Source organism: Panthera tigris, chromosome D2 (assembly GCF_018350195.1).
Source record: "Panthera tigris isolate Pti1 chromosome D2, P.tigris_Pti1_mat1.1, whole genome shotgun sequence".
Classification (NCBI taxonomy): Eukaryota; Metazoa; Chordata; class Mammalia; order Carnivora; family Felidae; genus Panthera; species Panthera tigris.
Genome location: NC_056670.1, coordinates 70,864,842 through 70,880,932, shown reverse-complemented (window position 1 = coordinate 70,880,932; position 16,091 = coordinate 70,864,842). Strand labels below are relative to the sequence as shown.

Here is a 16,091-nt window from a genome sequence, read left to right as displayed (position 1 = left end):
GAATAGTGAGGATCTCTGTTCTAAGGAGTTAATGGCTTTAACCGAATGCGTGATCACATAGTTCACTGGAAGAAAGACCAAAATACAATGTTCTTGTATCAGAAAGCATAGCAGTGGCACACTGTATGAGGACAAAGAATGGCCTCACAATGGTGTTGATAGTGAAATGCTCAGCCCAGAATTATCTGCGTCAAATTAATTACATTTCCTTCATCTTTTTCTTTCTATTGAAATAAAAAATGATAATAAATGAGCAACACTACTTGGCAAGATATATATCAGCTTTTTCTTCGAAATACTCAACTCAATGAATATCAATTATGTTATACGCTATGCATGAAAAGACTCCAACCATTAAGAACTGCAAAATTATTTTTATTTCAATGTCAAGTTCCCAAGAAAAACATCCCGAAATTGCTACGCACATTTGCATTTACAGCTCTTATTATTTTTAGGATGTGGTTTTGAACCCAAGTTCCAATGAGTCATGTGCTTTTGTGAACAGTATTCTCAGGGAAAGATATACTTATAGCTGCACCACATTGGATCATTTTAGGGAAAATGCAAGTCTTTATAAAATGGAAGCTCTTTGTTGTCAAGGAGCCCAAAGGTACCTGGACTATTGGGTTAATATTTATATCCTAAAAGTAGATGTTCTCTCCTCCACTGCCATTTCTGTGGGAGCCCACTACCGATTCAACTGAAATAAAAGATGATCTATTGTCTGATAGTTTCTAAAACAGAACGGAAATAAAGATTGTAGGGCACTCAAATAATTGAAGCAGGCAACAGAGATTTCAGAGCCATAAAATGCTCTGTGACTTGCTACCTTGTTGATAGGAGGAACGGGGAAAAATAGATTTAAGAAGGAAAGCGTATTTTAAACATGGAAGAATAATGTTTAAGGAATGGCTAATTTGTTTCCCTCTAGAAATCTTCAGTACATGGTTCTCTGGGGAAGTCTAATCAATTAAAACCCAACATGCTATTCCATTTGTGAGGGGCATGAGAAATACATTTCTCGTGTTATTACATAAATGAATCTCATCTTCAGGGCTTTGAAATACAACTTCATCCAGACCGTAGTGAATTTGTATGCCGTCTCATCTGTCTGCATTACAGTGAAATTGATTTTATGATTCCTTACTCATAAATTACGGCCTAAGGCAGTCACAGACTTGGAAATGCCTTTGCTTTGTCTTTCCTAGTCTCACAGGCTGGGCGTGTCACTTGCTTTTTTTCGGAACTACACCTAACTCTTCCAGCTTGCAATTCAGGTTAGAGTTCTCAACCTTAAAAATGTGTTTCGAGAAACAGTGGTCTGCTATACCCAGAATGTGTTCTTGCCTTGTTTGGATCCTCTAACCTAAATGTTATCCCTGAAGGCTTTGGCACCTTATTGGAATTAAACGTTTTCTTTTTCTTTTTTTTTTTATTTTTTTTTTCAACGTTTTTTATTTATTTTTGGGACAGAGAGAGACAGAGCATGAACGGGGGAGGGTCAGAGAGAGAGGGAGACACAGAATCGGAAACAGGCTCCAGGCTCCGAGCCATCAGCCCAGAACCTGACGCGGGGCTCGAACTCACCGACCGCGAGATCGTGACCTGGCTGAAGTCGGACGCTTAACCGACTGCGCCACCCAGGCGCCCCGGAATTAAACGTTTTCTTAAGAATTCATGGAATGACCACCCTGCCATGCGAATGCACGCACCTAACAACATGGGTACCATTATGAAACTAGCAGCTACAGATGTCAAAGGATGTCTTCCTTCTTTCCTTGCCTTCATCTCCTCAGCTGAGAGCAAAGTACCCCATGGTGGTGCTTGAGTTTCTGGCAGTCCCCCTGGATCCTACTTTCATGTCAGGATCTTCTTAGTCATCAAGAGTCAAGAGAATTATTACCTAATGCCCCCTCCCCTACCTTTTTTAAAAGAGAATTTCTGTGGGTTCCTTGATATACTGACTAGCCTAGCGAGAGTGAAGAATAAGATCATACTATAAAACTATGAAGCGTGCTGTATTTCCTTCAGTTCCTCAGATTCACCCTTGGGAGATTAGGCTACCTCATGAAGACTGACATGGGAACGGCAACAGGTCAGGGCTCTTCATGTTGCTCCCTGGCAGGTACGACCCCTGGGTTGTCCTGCCTTGCAGCCTGACCTCGGGCTTGAATGTCAGGATTGGAAGGGAGTATTGAACTGAGAACCAGTGAGGGTTTACACATTCTGTCTCTTCACACATATCCAGCATGTGGCTTCTGAATTCACCTCTCCTGTGTCCATCAACCCCAACTGCTTCTCAGTGGGATATGTAGCCACCTTGTGCCCAGTAAAGAATGGGGATCAAGGGAGCAGTGTGTTCAAGCAAGAAGAGTGTGGTTTTTTTACTCAACCAAATCTTATGCCTCATGTTCGGGTCATTTTTTTAAGCCTACTTAAATCTTTTGGTTTTAATATTTCAATGGACTTTTTGCCTTCTCCGTCTAGAATAGTTCTGGAAAGAGATCATTTAAATCAGAACAGTTTATTACTGGTCATCACCTGAGAAATTATGGGCCCAAAAGCACAATTGTGTGGGCTGGTGCTGTATACCAATCTCAAAATAAGAAAGGTAAGGCGAAACAGCTAATGGCAGTAAACATCACAGGAAACAGACCCATGTTCCGTTTCTTGCTGACTTGACTTTATGGTCATGAGTTCTCAGAATATCCAGCACATCTCTAGGTCCAAGTAAGAATATGATTCGGTCAAGACTTTAGTTTTAGATTTTCCCTTTAGATGATCTGCAACACTACAGTCGACCCTTGAACAACACAGGCTTGAACAGCACAATGTTCACTTACATGCGGATTTTTTTTTTTTTTATATAGTGCAGTACTGAAAACGTACTCTCTCTTCTTTATGATTTTCTCAGTAATTTTCTTTTCTCTAGCCTACTTTATTGAGACAATACAGTATATCACACACATAACATACAAAATACATGTTATTGACAATTTTCGTTATTGGTAAGGCTTCCAGTCAACAATAGGCTATTAGTAGTTAAGTTTTGGGGGGTCAAACATTATATACAAAGTTTTGACTTTGTGTGTTGGGCGGGGGCGGGGCTGGTGGTTGGAGATCAGCATCCCTAACACTCTGGTGTTGTTCAAGAGTTAACACTACATCTTTCTCCCTGTGCTCTCACAACAGTTGGGTACTATTTCTCTGACGACCTTCACCGATGTGTGTTGGAATTTATTTGTTGAAGCACAATGAGCCCTCATCTGTGACTGTGACTTCCAAGGGCAGAAATTGCTTCTTCTTGTTTTCCTGGCACCTTACAATGTGGCTCATGACACGTTCTCAACAAATATGTATCGAATAAACCAATTTATCGTTTTGGTCTTGATGACATCACATTTCTGATACCTGTTTAGAAATGCTGTTATAAAAAACCTCTAATGCACACAACAGTCAAACCGTACGAGGAGTGAGTGTATGTGAAACAGACTTAGGTGAGTGTCCCTGATATGGATAGTGGGGTATAGATCAAGTAAAATCAAAAGCCAGCTTCCTAAGAGCGAGGGCCATGAGAAACAATGTCCCCGCAACTAAAAGTTCTTCCATTTCTTCCATCCATGGCTCCTTGGGCATCAAACTTTCATGCATTGGCTGCTTCTACCTGCTCACTTTTTTCCTGATAAAGAGTTTGAGTCACTCCTATAAAATTTCAACTTGAACAATTTTACATGAATTCTTTAAAGTTCCTTGAGATAAGTTTTCCAGATGAAACACTGCAAATTTCTTAATGAATGGCAGTCTGAACCAGGTTTTTGGTCTAGGGATTGGATTGTGCATTCCTCAAATGCGGTTTTCCTTTAAAGCAGCTCAAAGCAAGGAGGGTAGTTTCAAGTCTTCGATGCCTAAACTTACCTTACTACATCCACTCAACCTGCTATCCTCTCTGTGTCCTTCTAAAACTGTTTTCAGTAACATTGGCTACAAAGAATCCTGGGTAGGTGGGATTAATAATCCCATTTTTCTCTCGCTGGCTGTGCCGTGTAGTACACGTTTCTTTCAGTTTCCAACTGCAGCAATTTGGCAAAAATTCAAACGGATGGAACAAGCCTAGAGTCTAATGGTCTCAGATGTCAGGGAAAAAGTTTTTATATGTGTTACAAATATATTAAGATTACTTATAATGAATTGTTTCTCTAAGACTTGTATAAACATCCCTTCCTTTGCAGACGTGATTACCAAGGAGCTGGGTGGAGGATATACACTTGGGGGGGATTTTTCAAGCTATACATTCCCCCTCCTCAAACATTCTGATTCTATCCCTTCTTGTTCTCTCCTAGGAATCAATGCTATAGTGACCCATTAACTGGTGTGTGTGTGTGTGTGTGTGTGTGTGTGTGCGCGCGCGCGTGTAAGAGAGCTCTACGCCCAGTGTGGGGCTTGAACTCATCACCTTGAGACCGAGAGTCACATCCTCCACTGATTTAGCCAGCCAGGCGCCCCAACATGTGTCATATCCTTTTGTGTGTTACGAGTGATTGTTTCAGACTTATCAGTGAATAAAATGTTTTCAATTAGAATTCTATAAAAATATAAGACACTTTGCTTAAATTACATTATTTATTTTTAGATTATCCCTCTTAGTCCTGCATGCATCATCAGCACAAAAAGTTGAACTTGATCACAACCTCTTTTTGAAGAGATAGTAGGTACACGATCACCATCTGAAGACTTTTTCTTCATAGGTGGCCCAAGAATTCCAGGCCATGGTAACACTGTCAGTAACCTACACAATGTTTGATAGAAAAATTTACCAAATATCCTTTGTTTAATGTAAACAAGGCAGGAGGCCAAACAGAGCATTGCAGTAACACTATTTTTACAGGGCCCAGAAATATGATTATCTATCATGTTTTAACACATCGAATGTCTCAATGACATGCATATTTTGATTAATTGTAAAACCCAAAATATAACTACCATATAACTTGTTGTTTTTTCACTTCACTGCAACTTGTCAATGCCTGTGAACTTCATAATTAAATGGTAGTTATATATTAATGCAATGATTTATGGAAATATGTCACCCTGAATTACAAAGTAATTCCATAATTTGTGCCCTGTAAAATGAAGTGTAACAATCTTTACACTAGCAACAGTGTAAGCAAGCTAAGGATTTTGGTCCTTTTATATATATATATATATATATACATATATATATATACACACACACATATATATATATGTACACATGTACACACACATAATGTACAATTAAACCAAAGAGCTATGAACCCTCTCACAGCTTCCATATTGCACAGACAGATACATTATGAAAACGTTACAGTTACAGAGTTATAATGGGAGTACTACGTGATAACTGCCTAAGGACAAATCTGAGTTCTATCAAGTAAAGAACGTGGCTCATTACTAAAAGTGAAATCAAAGACTCTCCTGTTAGAAGGTTAAAAGAAAACGTGCACACCCATTCCTATTGATATGAAGCAAGACTAATGTTCGGCTTGGAACCTGCTACGGCGATCGGCTGTGAAGGCGGTACTTTCCGCCCAGCACAGTGCATTTGAGTCACTGGTTTGCAAGCACTGAGTAACAGAGATATTTGGCTTCCACAAGACAGTACGAAAAAGACTAGGAACGTAGCACATTGTTTCACTGACAAATCCAGCTCCCTGGGAGAACTGGCTGGCTCGAGGTCTGTCTGAACTAAATACCAAGAAGAAAGAAGGAAAAGAAACGTAGGAGAGAGACAACTTACACCTTAAGCTTTAGCTGACTACAGATCAAAATCATTACAATAACTTAGGAAAACAATTATGTTTTAAGAAGCAACACACACACACACACACACGAGTTAAAGCTTTTCTGAGCTTGGTGTCATATATTCGCTATAAGGTCCCATTGTGAAATCAAGAATAAAGTAGTATTTGGCTTTAGAGGTAATAGCCTCGCTATTACATCCACTGAACACTATGAAAACATCAAGAAATATCTAGTATCTCTTCATGCCTTATTTTCAATAAACCTACATCAAAGTAGACTACAACTATGTCTAAAAACAGAGATGCTGCAGTGTTCCTTCGCGTGGGCTGATCAATAAACACAGGGAACTGAACGCTTTCCCATCATTAAAAAATCATTTGAAGAAAATCATGCACAAAGTGACTATCTCCCACTTTTGCTCTTCCTTGTTTTGCTTAATAAATGTGCTTAGACTGAGCTAACAAAGATCTGCATTAAATTAGAAATGTCGTCTTCTCGGTTTAACAGGGGTAAGCATTCTAGAGCCAAGAATATTCGTAATCTTTTGATATTCTGCTCTTAATAAATAGCCAAAACTAACTAGAAAATAAATCAGAAACACAAATACAACAAAATTAGCAGTAGGGGTAAAACATGCTTGGATGCACATGCCACGTGATATTATGTATGCAAACGTGCTCCATGAAACAACTTGTTACAAGGAGCAGGGACAGCTCCTTCCAGGCTGGGAAGCCTGACAGTCCACTCCCTCAAAGTATCAGTAAATAGAAAGATAAAGAGCAAAGTGCTGCTGCTTAACATTTCAGGAAGAGGAGGAGGAGAGCAAGAAGAGGAAATTAAAAGCCGTATTTGAGTGATAAGCATCACTTAAAAGAACAGAAAGCGGATTAGCAAACACCATTTTGTAAATCAAGTATAAGCATGCTGTGCACAGCGCAGCCTTCCTGAACTGGTCCTTCATATATACCCAATTTACCCAAATTCTTTCACATGTAAACAGGACACGCTGGTTTTCTTTTGAAATCTCTTTAGAATCATTTAAAGCGAGAGACTGAACAAAATGAAAAAATAAATGTAAACACTGAGGAGGCCACTGGCATTTTGATTGCTGCCTAAGAGTTATCAGTCAGTTCCCACCTATGTAGTTCAATAAGAAATCAAATTACAAAGCAATTTTATAAAGCAACTTTCAGAGAGGGATAGATAGAAGGAAAAAAAAAAGTTCTCAGCCCAATGTATGTTAATTAGCCTAAAAAATACTATTTTAGCAAACATTACCAATGGTGAGCACAAATTCAACATTGTTGCAAACATGACACAGTTTAAATACACTGGGACCCATACGTGAAAATCAATCGCTAACATGGCTATGTGCACAAAAGAGTAAAAGAACGTTTCTTTAAAAAATATATATATTATATTAATCAAGAATTTCTTCATCATATTAAATTGTTATTCTTAGAAAAGCTGAGGAAAGTTAATGGTGCTCTACACATTTTTATCTCCTAATATTAACTCAACTCACTCGATGGTTCCTGAATTGTATTTTTTCTCATCTACAGTTTTTTTATTTTTCATATTTTGTTTGATAAGAATTCTGACCTTAAAAAGTTATAAAATTAGTTTTGTTTTGTTTTGTTGCTACTTATTAATCCAAAAGAATAGAAGCATTTGAGTCCCAGAGTCAAAATGCCTTGCTACCTAAAAGGATATTAAAATAACAGAAATATCTTCAAAGTCGTGACATCAGAAATTTTGCAGCTTTTCACACAGGCATTAGAGATGCTTATTTCCTGAAGTTCCTTTGATTGTATCCTGGATTCAAGGATGTGCCATCTTATATAGAGAACCATCACGGTAACGCCAATGAAAACAACATTATACAACATTTTACTAAGAATGTCCACTCCATGTGTTCTTAAAGGTTCTGTCCAACTTATAGCAGTGCTTCATTTAAAAAGGCTTTTTTATCCTCTCGGCTGGGTGCAGCTGAGTCTTTTTTTGATGAAACGTGTACTGCAGTTCTGCTCCCTCTGTTCTTTGGAGGATGCTATTTACGGGGTGGAGGAAGCGTGGTATTTCACAAATGCGATGGCCGCCAGCTCCTTACAGAACTCCTCTAGCACGATCACACCCTCCAGCAATGTGATGTGGTCAATACTGGGGAAAGGAAAGCAAGCAAGCAATCAAATCGTACCGGCAGATGATGAAGTTTTGGTGAAATTTTTAGATAAAAACATGTAAAACACTGGCTTACATAGGGCCTTCAGGTTCCAAACCAAGCAATCGCTTTCTGACTAACAGAAGCTTGGGAGTAAAGTCTTGAATACGCTGGATTCTAACCATGAGGTCTCCAACAACCTGCATCAGAGACAAAATGAACTGGGTTCTTGGGGTCAACTACCTAGGGTTTTTCAGGATTAAAAAACTGCCTATTACTCGATTTCCTATTACTAAATAAAAAACGTCACCTCTCACTATTCACATAACCGTCTTTGGCAAAGGAGTCCTATCTGTTCCCTAAAATATAAAAGTTACATATGGGGCCCCTGGGTGGCTCAGTCGGTTGAGCATCCGACTCTTGATTTTGGCTCAGGTCATGGTCTCTCAGTTCGTGAGACTGAGCCCTACGTCGTCGGGCTCTGCACTGAGAGCACAGAGTCCGCTAGGGATTCTCCCATTCTCTCTCTCTCTGCCCCTCCCTGGCTCATGCTCTCTCTCTCTCTCTCAAAATAAACAAACTTTAAAAGAAAAATTTAAAAATTTTAAAAAAGTTACATGTATTATTGAAAAGAATAAACTCTCTTTTTTCCTCCACACACCATCGTACAACGACTTCTAGACGGCAGATGTAAAATCTTTTCCATCATGTGACACTAATGACATACAATGATAAGTAATGTTAATGGACATGTTGACCACGTCTATTAATCATCCAGATGTTAACTGGACAGGTTTGCCAATCCTAGAGAATATAACAAAACTAAGAACTCACCCTGACGATTACGGAGAAGAGGGATCTACAGCCAGAAGCAAGGTTTACATAAGGATCCAAAAGGTACTCGTGTATGTGTGGATGAGGGAAGAGAGAAAGTCTAGATAACACGGAAGTGACTTGTAAATTTACATCATACGGCTGTGGAGAGGTAAAAAAAAAACAAAGACATTTGACATTGTTTATACATGTATATATACCTGAGCACTTCATTCACCATTTCAATTGGTCTTTTCAAGAAAGGAAAATATCCCATCTTATTCCTCCCTCCAATGAAAACAGTCATTAAGATCTTTTAAAATACGGTAGGCTCATTTTAGAAGTGATACTCTTCATCTTTTAGATTACTCAACTACCACCAATGATCAAGAGCCTGTACACAACAAAATAAAGTCCTATGCATCACCAGCCCAGAACCTTCTGGGCAGAAGGGAAGTATTTGGGGACAGAAATGACCACCAGAAGCCTCACAGCGAATGAGAAGGTTCAAAACGGTGATTACAGACAAGGATCATCTCCTTTATCACAAGAGCATTAACTCTCCCCAAATAATTATACATCTGTGTACAGTTCCTCATCCATTTTTTATACGTAGCATCACAATTTTACTTGAATTCGATTTAAAAAAATTTTTAATCTGTTTCCTCCTCATGGAAAATGGCTTGGAGGTGCTTTACAAAGTGCATCAAAATCAAAGAAAAGGGCACACTGTACAAAAATGGTTGCTGTTACCGTCTCTAGAACTTTCAACAGAAGTCTTGCTCCTTCCAGTTTCCTTCTAGGCAGCCAAAGGAAACTGAGTGGCTGAGACAAAACTGGCTTCCGTGGGAGGGCTGGGGGCGAGCGAGGGACACACGCCGAGCCCGGGGAAAGGAAAAGGGATTCAGGACGAGTGAATGTTAACCGTGGACTCTGCCTGTTTCGCTCCCATTCACTGAGCGGACGCTAAAGCGCCTGACACAAGGAACACCAACTAAGAAGGGAACATCTGGCATTCGGAGGACAACGAATGTGAGGGCACAGTGCCAGAAGACAGCAAAGGTGCCTTCGCGTGAAAAAAGACCTCAAGTCCTGTGTTGTGAGTCCAACTGTACCATTTTTGTTTTTAAACACGAGATCCACGAACATGGATTTTCTGAAAGGGCAGAAAACTATCCCTAAGTCTCTCTTATTCACAACTGGGCCTCGAGCAAGATAAATGAAGGGAGATACAATTCCTACGGAAGGGGAGTTTGGAAAGCATATTCTCCGACTTGGTAATATCTGCAACAGAACAGCCTCCAGGACTCAATTCATAAGGAACAATGAACTCCCATTAAATTGTGTTTGAGGCACAAAAGAAACATTTTTGCAAATCCTTAGAAGAATGCATTTGTAAAGCATGTGAACAAAATCCCTTAAAAGACAACTTAAGTACAGTTTGGGATGTGACTTGTTTCAGGTAGTTCAGGTTTTTAGGTCACAAATTCTTCCATTTATAGGAGCTTAAATAAAGAAGTCAAAATTTGGCTTTCGGCAAGGATAGAAATTGCCACTTAAACTTTGTATTTTCTTCATAAGGTGTTACTTTGGTTTTTAGCTTTGTTTGAACAAGAACCTATGTCCTACGTTAAGACATTTAAGGCTGAGATTATATTTTAACGTGAAAATGAAAACAAATCTCAGCTACATAGAAACTTACCTCTGAAATGGTCTCTACTTCACAATGGTAGTAACTTTAAAACAAGTTGGCCTTTTTTCTTTAATACAAATATCCCTTTTTTGGGTTAGTAGAAGTGTTTATACCTATTTTGGACCTCTTTTCTACTTTGTACAGCATTCACCTGAAATGAAAGCTGGCCAGATTTTTCTGACAGGTCAAATGGGCTTGGTGCATCTTTGCGCTCACGTTACATACAAAGCTGGAATTTTAGGACAATACACTTTGGACTTAAAAGCATACTGATGACAAAAAAAGAAAAAAGAAAGAAAGGCGGCATACTGAGGTTACCAGCAAACTCAGTCTCCACCCTTCTACTAAAAGGATAAACCGGGGCGCCTAGGTGGGTCAGTCGGTTAAGCATCCAATTCCTGATATTGGCTGAGGTCGGGAGATCAAGCCCCAAGTCGGGCCGTACGTGGGGCTCTGCGTGGAGTGTGGAGTCTGCTTGGGATTGTCTCTCTCCCTCTCTCTCTGCCCCACCTCTGCTCACACTCTCTCCTTCAAAATAAATAAATAAACTTTTAAAAATTAAAATTAAATAATTTTAAATTAAATAAAATTAAAAAAATAAAAGGCTAAATTTACCGACAACCAAAACAATACTGTTTAGTCAAGTTTAAAGTTTTCTTATTTAAATTTTTACTTCTCTTTATTTTTAAAGTTTACTTATTTATTTTGAGAGAGCGAGCATGAAGGAGCGGGCATGAGTGGGGCAGTGGCACAGAGAGAGGGAGAGAGAATTGCAAGCAGGTTCTGCCCTGAGCCTGAGCTTGGGTCCAATCTTTAGAACCGTGAGATCATGATCTGAGCTGAAATCAAGAGTCGGACACTCAGCCGACTGAGCCACCCAGGCAGCCTCTATCTCAATAATTTAATAGCCTCTGAAACTTCTAAAAACTCGTGTATTTAACAAGGCTTTGTATTTTTTAAAGGATTAAATTGTTTTTTTCATTCAGTTTTTACAAGCAAATCTAAGTAGGAGGTGATGGCAAATAATACCAGCTTCCCCTTAGAAGAAGGAAATGTGACACGTGGCTCAGTTACCCAAGACGAAACCCTTCCCTGTCAGGGCAGAGAGAAGCTGAGCCTCCCTACATTCGGGTGTTCTTTACGTTCCGCTCATGGACCTCGGCATTTTGCTATCTTTATAAAATCATCACAAACGGTACTAAATGTGTTATAGAGTACTTTATAAAAATTAACATTGTGACAACACAATAGTACCAACAATACTTGAGTGTAATTGAACATGCAGAAACTAGCTACTTTACGAATTAGCTGCAGTCAATGTTTAATCCCAGACTGGTAAGCCCCGCCCTAGCAGAAATGTACACTAAGAAAATTACAAGCAAACATCACCCTCAGCGAAAACACATTCAAAAAAGAAAGAAAATGAAACGAAACCAAGCGCGCTTGGCACGCCGGGGCTCATGATTATCTCTGAGATCTGACTGCATCATGTTCTTACCAAAAAAGGCTTGGAAAAACCACGCGTTTAAAGACAAAAGGCTTGAGGCCGTGCCCCGCAGCGTAGGAGCTTAAGTCACACGAACTGAAACTAGGGATTCCTCCCTGACAAAATTCCAGCAGAAGTCTGTCCTGCCTATCATTCAGGGTTACGGAAGAATGGTGGAGACAGGGTGGATGAACCGATTCTGCACCGTGACGTGCGACCCGCTGAAATAAGAAAAACTCTGCAGCATTTCAGGATATTTTGTCTCCGAATTCCCTTTTATATCGGCACTCTGCAAACTAAAGGGAAAAATACCCAAGATCCAGAGAAAGCCTAGCAAACCAGCTCAAACACCACAACGAACTGATAAACCCTGCTTGCTACCCAGGAGGCTTACGCAGCCATCATGCAAACAGCACACCCACCAGATCTGGACTGAACAACCGACCCACCAAACCCGAGAAATACAGCACTTGCTATCAAGAGGTTAAAAGAAAAAAGGACTTACTCTATCTCTTTACTGATTACTACCAGAAACAGTCCTGTCTGAAGCGGAACCCAGTGAAATACTTCTTAAATTATAATTTCTTTATTTGGCTTTCTGGTTATTGAGGACAGCCTGCCTATGGAGTAAATTTCTTTTATTAACTCCCTCTGCTCACATAAATATTTAACTAAAATGCTGAAAAAGAACAACTACTTTAATATACAATTTTAAATTAGTTCCAAATTGGTGAAGTCAATTTCTGTGTTAAGGCAAGTACCATGCCAGGTGGTTTCATTTCAAGCGTACATCCCAGAGTGTAAGGCATTTCAAAGCTGCATCCTCACTTTGTTCATTTTTCAAGGAGGGAGGGACGGAGGGAGGGAGGGAGGGAGGGGTTCCATAATCCCAAATTCATTTCTCCTGGCTGTCAGTGAGACACACAGAGCAACAGACCAGAGGATGGTAGTTTTTTTATCTACCTTGGAATAAGTAAATTTACCTTTTTTATTTCACCTCCCCCTTCTGAAAATGAGTCTTATTCCTAAGTCCTTTGTCTGAGGAAGCGGATTCATCTAATATTGTTCCGTAATGTTAATGAGACCAGAGTGCTGGAGATTCAATTTGAAATGACATTTAAGGTCTTCTGAATTGAAGGTTGACTCAATCTGTATCTGTACTAACTATACTAAAAGGCTTTCTAAGTTCATCGTAAAAGGAAAGCACTCTAATCACCTCCAAAATGTGTTAAGGATATTAAGACAACAGCCTATAATGAGAAGGGAAATATAGAATTTGACAACAGCCGTCAGGCCAAATGAAGGCTTTGAACATAACAAATGCATCAGAAACGCACTGGTTGTTGCCAGCTGAGCTTCACGAAAACAGAACTACTTTATTAAAGATCTAAACTAAGACTAGAGATGAATCCACGGTGAATAGTAACAAAACAATATGACAATTAATATTTTAAAGCTTATTACCTGATCGAGAATTCTTCCCATTCTGTCAAATAAAACTTTCAAAAAATGACCTTCAAAGAAAGTAGCTTCTAAATTGCACTTTTCCAATGCTTTTGGAGACCCAGGCCACTCCCATCTTAAGCAGATAGCACAGTAGTCCCGGAACTAGGGAAAAGCATTTGCATCATTAAAGAACAAACCGAAACAAATGGAGATTAAATAGAAAGTATTTCCTCACAGAGGCATGTAAATATCCACCTGCGTGCCCAGCGTTCCCTGTGAGGCGCCCATGGGAGAGGGAGGGAGAGATGACTTGGGTAACAACACCCTCACTAGAAGCACAGGTAAGACTCTAACACCTGTACCAACATATGCTGATGAATAAATAGCATGTGTTTTCCTTTAGAGGAACGTAACTCTTTACTTATTTTTAATCACAGATTTAGAGAATATTTAAAAAGCAAAGTAAGTCCTAGCCACATTTTCAAATTGATTTGGAAACGTTGCATGCAAACGGATGAACAGATGTACGTTGTCGGAGAAGGCAGGCTTGGCTTTCCCATGGCGCACCTACAGGGGGCGCGCTGTCACAGGACACATCAGTGCTGCGTGGAGCGTGCTCCGCAAATGGTTTGCTACCCTCGCAGTGAAAAGGAGCTCAAAACCCAGAGTAAGCGTTTAGACACCTTTATTGGGGGCGCCTGGGTGGCTCAGTCGGTTATGCATCTGACTTCTGCTAAGGTCATTATCTCCCAGCTCGTGGGTTAGAGCCCGGCGTCGGGCGGACAGCTCAGAGCCTGGAACCTGCTTCCGATTCTGTCTCCCTCTCTCTCTGCCCCTCCCCCCCTCACGTTCTGTGTCTGTCTGTCTCTCTCTCAAAAATAAATAAACATGAAGAAAAATTAAAAAAAAAAACAAAAACCTTTATTGCATTTAACTGAGTAACTGTTATGTCTGTTGAACATAAAATAATCAGGGCTGGTAGTTTATGTTTTTTCTTTTCACCTTTTTACCAAAGTGCTGGTAAATAGGCTGGAAATAATAAGGAACTGGCCCTTCACTCCTCAGTTTACCACTGGGATAAACAACATGGATTTTCATAAGCATAAGATCTCACATAATAAAAAAAAATTTGAAAAGTCTTCCCCAATATACAATTTACTTAAGTTTAAACAAAAGACATTTAGAGCATAGTTTTCTTCCCCATTCTTTCACTTTTCAGATTCTCCTTATTCAATAAAGCGACATTACTTTGACGTCTCTAGTTTGGAAATTACCTGAATTTGAAACAAAACATGTCCTCACCATGAAGCACTAACTTTGATCTTTAAAAGAAAAACATATTTAAAACCACCAAAAAGCCAGCTTCTTCAGTATATTGTGAGTTTTAACTGATTTGGCTTTCAACAGACCATTTTCTATCCTTAACCACTCACCAATATTTAATTAAGCATTTTTCCATTAACATATCTGAAATTCTGACCTAGACAGCAATAGTTTAAAAATTGTTTATCTCTCATCTGTTTTCTAGCACTTCTGAAATAATCCTAATAAGTGCATTTGTAGAAAATGGAAATGAAACTTCACAGAAAGAATAAAAGCAGTTTAAACTTCCAGGGGAGACTACTGAGGTTGGGACCACTATTGTATTGCCTTTACTTTCTCGTTCATGAAAGTGCTAGCTTGATGTGAAATACTGGGGTTCAGGAGCAAACAGTCAAGAAGAATTCTTGAGACATCTTTGGTACAAAGAGGTGGTTCTATTAACGCATGGGGACAGGACCTGTGGGCAGAAAGACTGCACTGGGGTTATGAGGAGTGACTGATTCTATACTTTCAAGTTGGGAGGGGGTCAGGGACAGCGTTAAGTCTCTAAGGAATTTGGAAGCAAGGTTTCCAGGACCTTGAGGGGGGCTAGCTGTTGTTAGGAAAAGGTCATTTACTACTGTCTAAGAGTAAAAGTTTAGTCATGAGACCCTTCAGATATATATTAGCGGGCCATATGTTTGGAGGATGATTGCTAACATATATTCTTGGGGGGCAGAGATAAAGGAAGTTTCTACAAGGATTTTTATAGAAGACTTACAGGATCCTAGAGGTTGGGATGATGTTAAGCTGAGACCGCCTTTTGCCCCTAGCAAAGGGTCAACATCGAGGCAGCTGGGTTCCTAGAGGAAGGTCACTCTGCCTGTCTCAAGGACTTGCCGATGGGCTAGTAAGGGAGTTTACTTTTTTTTCTGTGTTTCTTTTGCCTTTGTTCTCCACATCACTAGCTACAGAATTACTCTAGTTACTCAAGCAGTAATGTGGACTTGCATTCAGGCTTAAAGTACTGTGAATTAACTATAGGTGCATGCAAATTAATTATACATAACAGCACACTTCAATCTCAAGGATTTAAATGAAAATTAAATGTGTATTGTTCTGACTTGAGACTTTTCAAAACCGGGAATTCTGTGAAACGCCAGAGAGGGAAGAAGACTGACAGAAGGCTGTTTAGTTCACTTCTTCACAGATGACCTCTGAGAGAGTCCTTCCAGACAGGCAGAGAAATCCCGCACAGGGGCAGGGCATGAGGGGGCGGGCACTTGTAAATAAATAACGGTGTGGGTGAGAACAGAGGTGGAGAGGGGGTCAGGGCAGTGCCTGTGGATTGAGAGCAAGGGTGGGTGGTAGAAACATTTAGAAGTTATGTTTTGGATCAGCAGGGAAGA

The 16,091-nt window shown here is 39.8% G+C and overlaps 1 protein-coding gene across 4 annotated transcripts in view; it reads right to left on the bottom strand.

Annotated features, from left to right (window-relative positions):
* Nucleotides 1-4,606: 4,606 nt before the first annotated feature.
* FHIP2A (FHF complex subunit HOOK interacting protein 2A) overlaps nt 4,607-16,091 on the bottom strand; it is a 37,008-nt gene continuing 25,523 nt past the window's right edge. For 3 of the 4 annotated variants that reach the window (XM_042960151.1, XM_042960149.1, XM_042960152.1), the window contains 4 exons: nt 13,399-13,542; nt 8,777-8,917; nt 8,039-8,163; nt 4,607-7,941 (listed from right to left, as the gene is read on the bottom strand). In XM_042960151.1, the coding sequence (XP_042816085.1) occupies nt 7,836-7,941; nt 8,039-8,163; nt 8,777-8,917; nt 13,399-13,542 (516 nt within the window). In that variant the 3' untranslated portion in view covers nt 4,607-7,835. The remainder of the gene's footprint in view (nt 7,942-8,038; nt 8,164-8,776; nt 8,918-13,398; nt 13,543-16,091) is intronic. The other variant, XM_042960150.1, reaches the window with a different exon arrangement.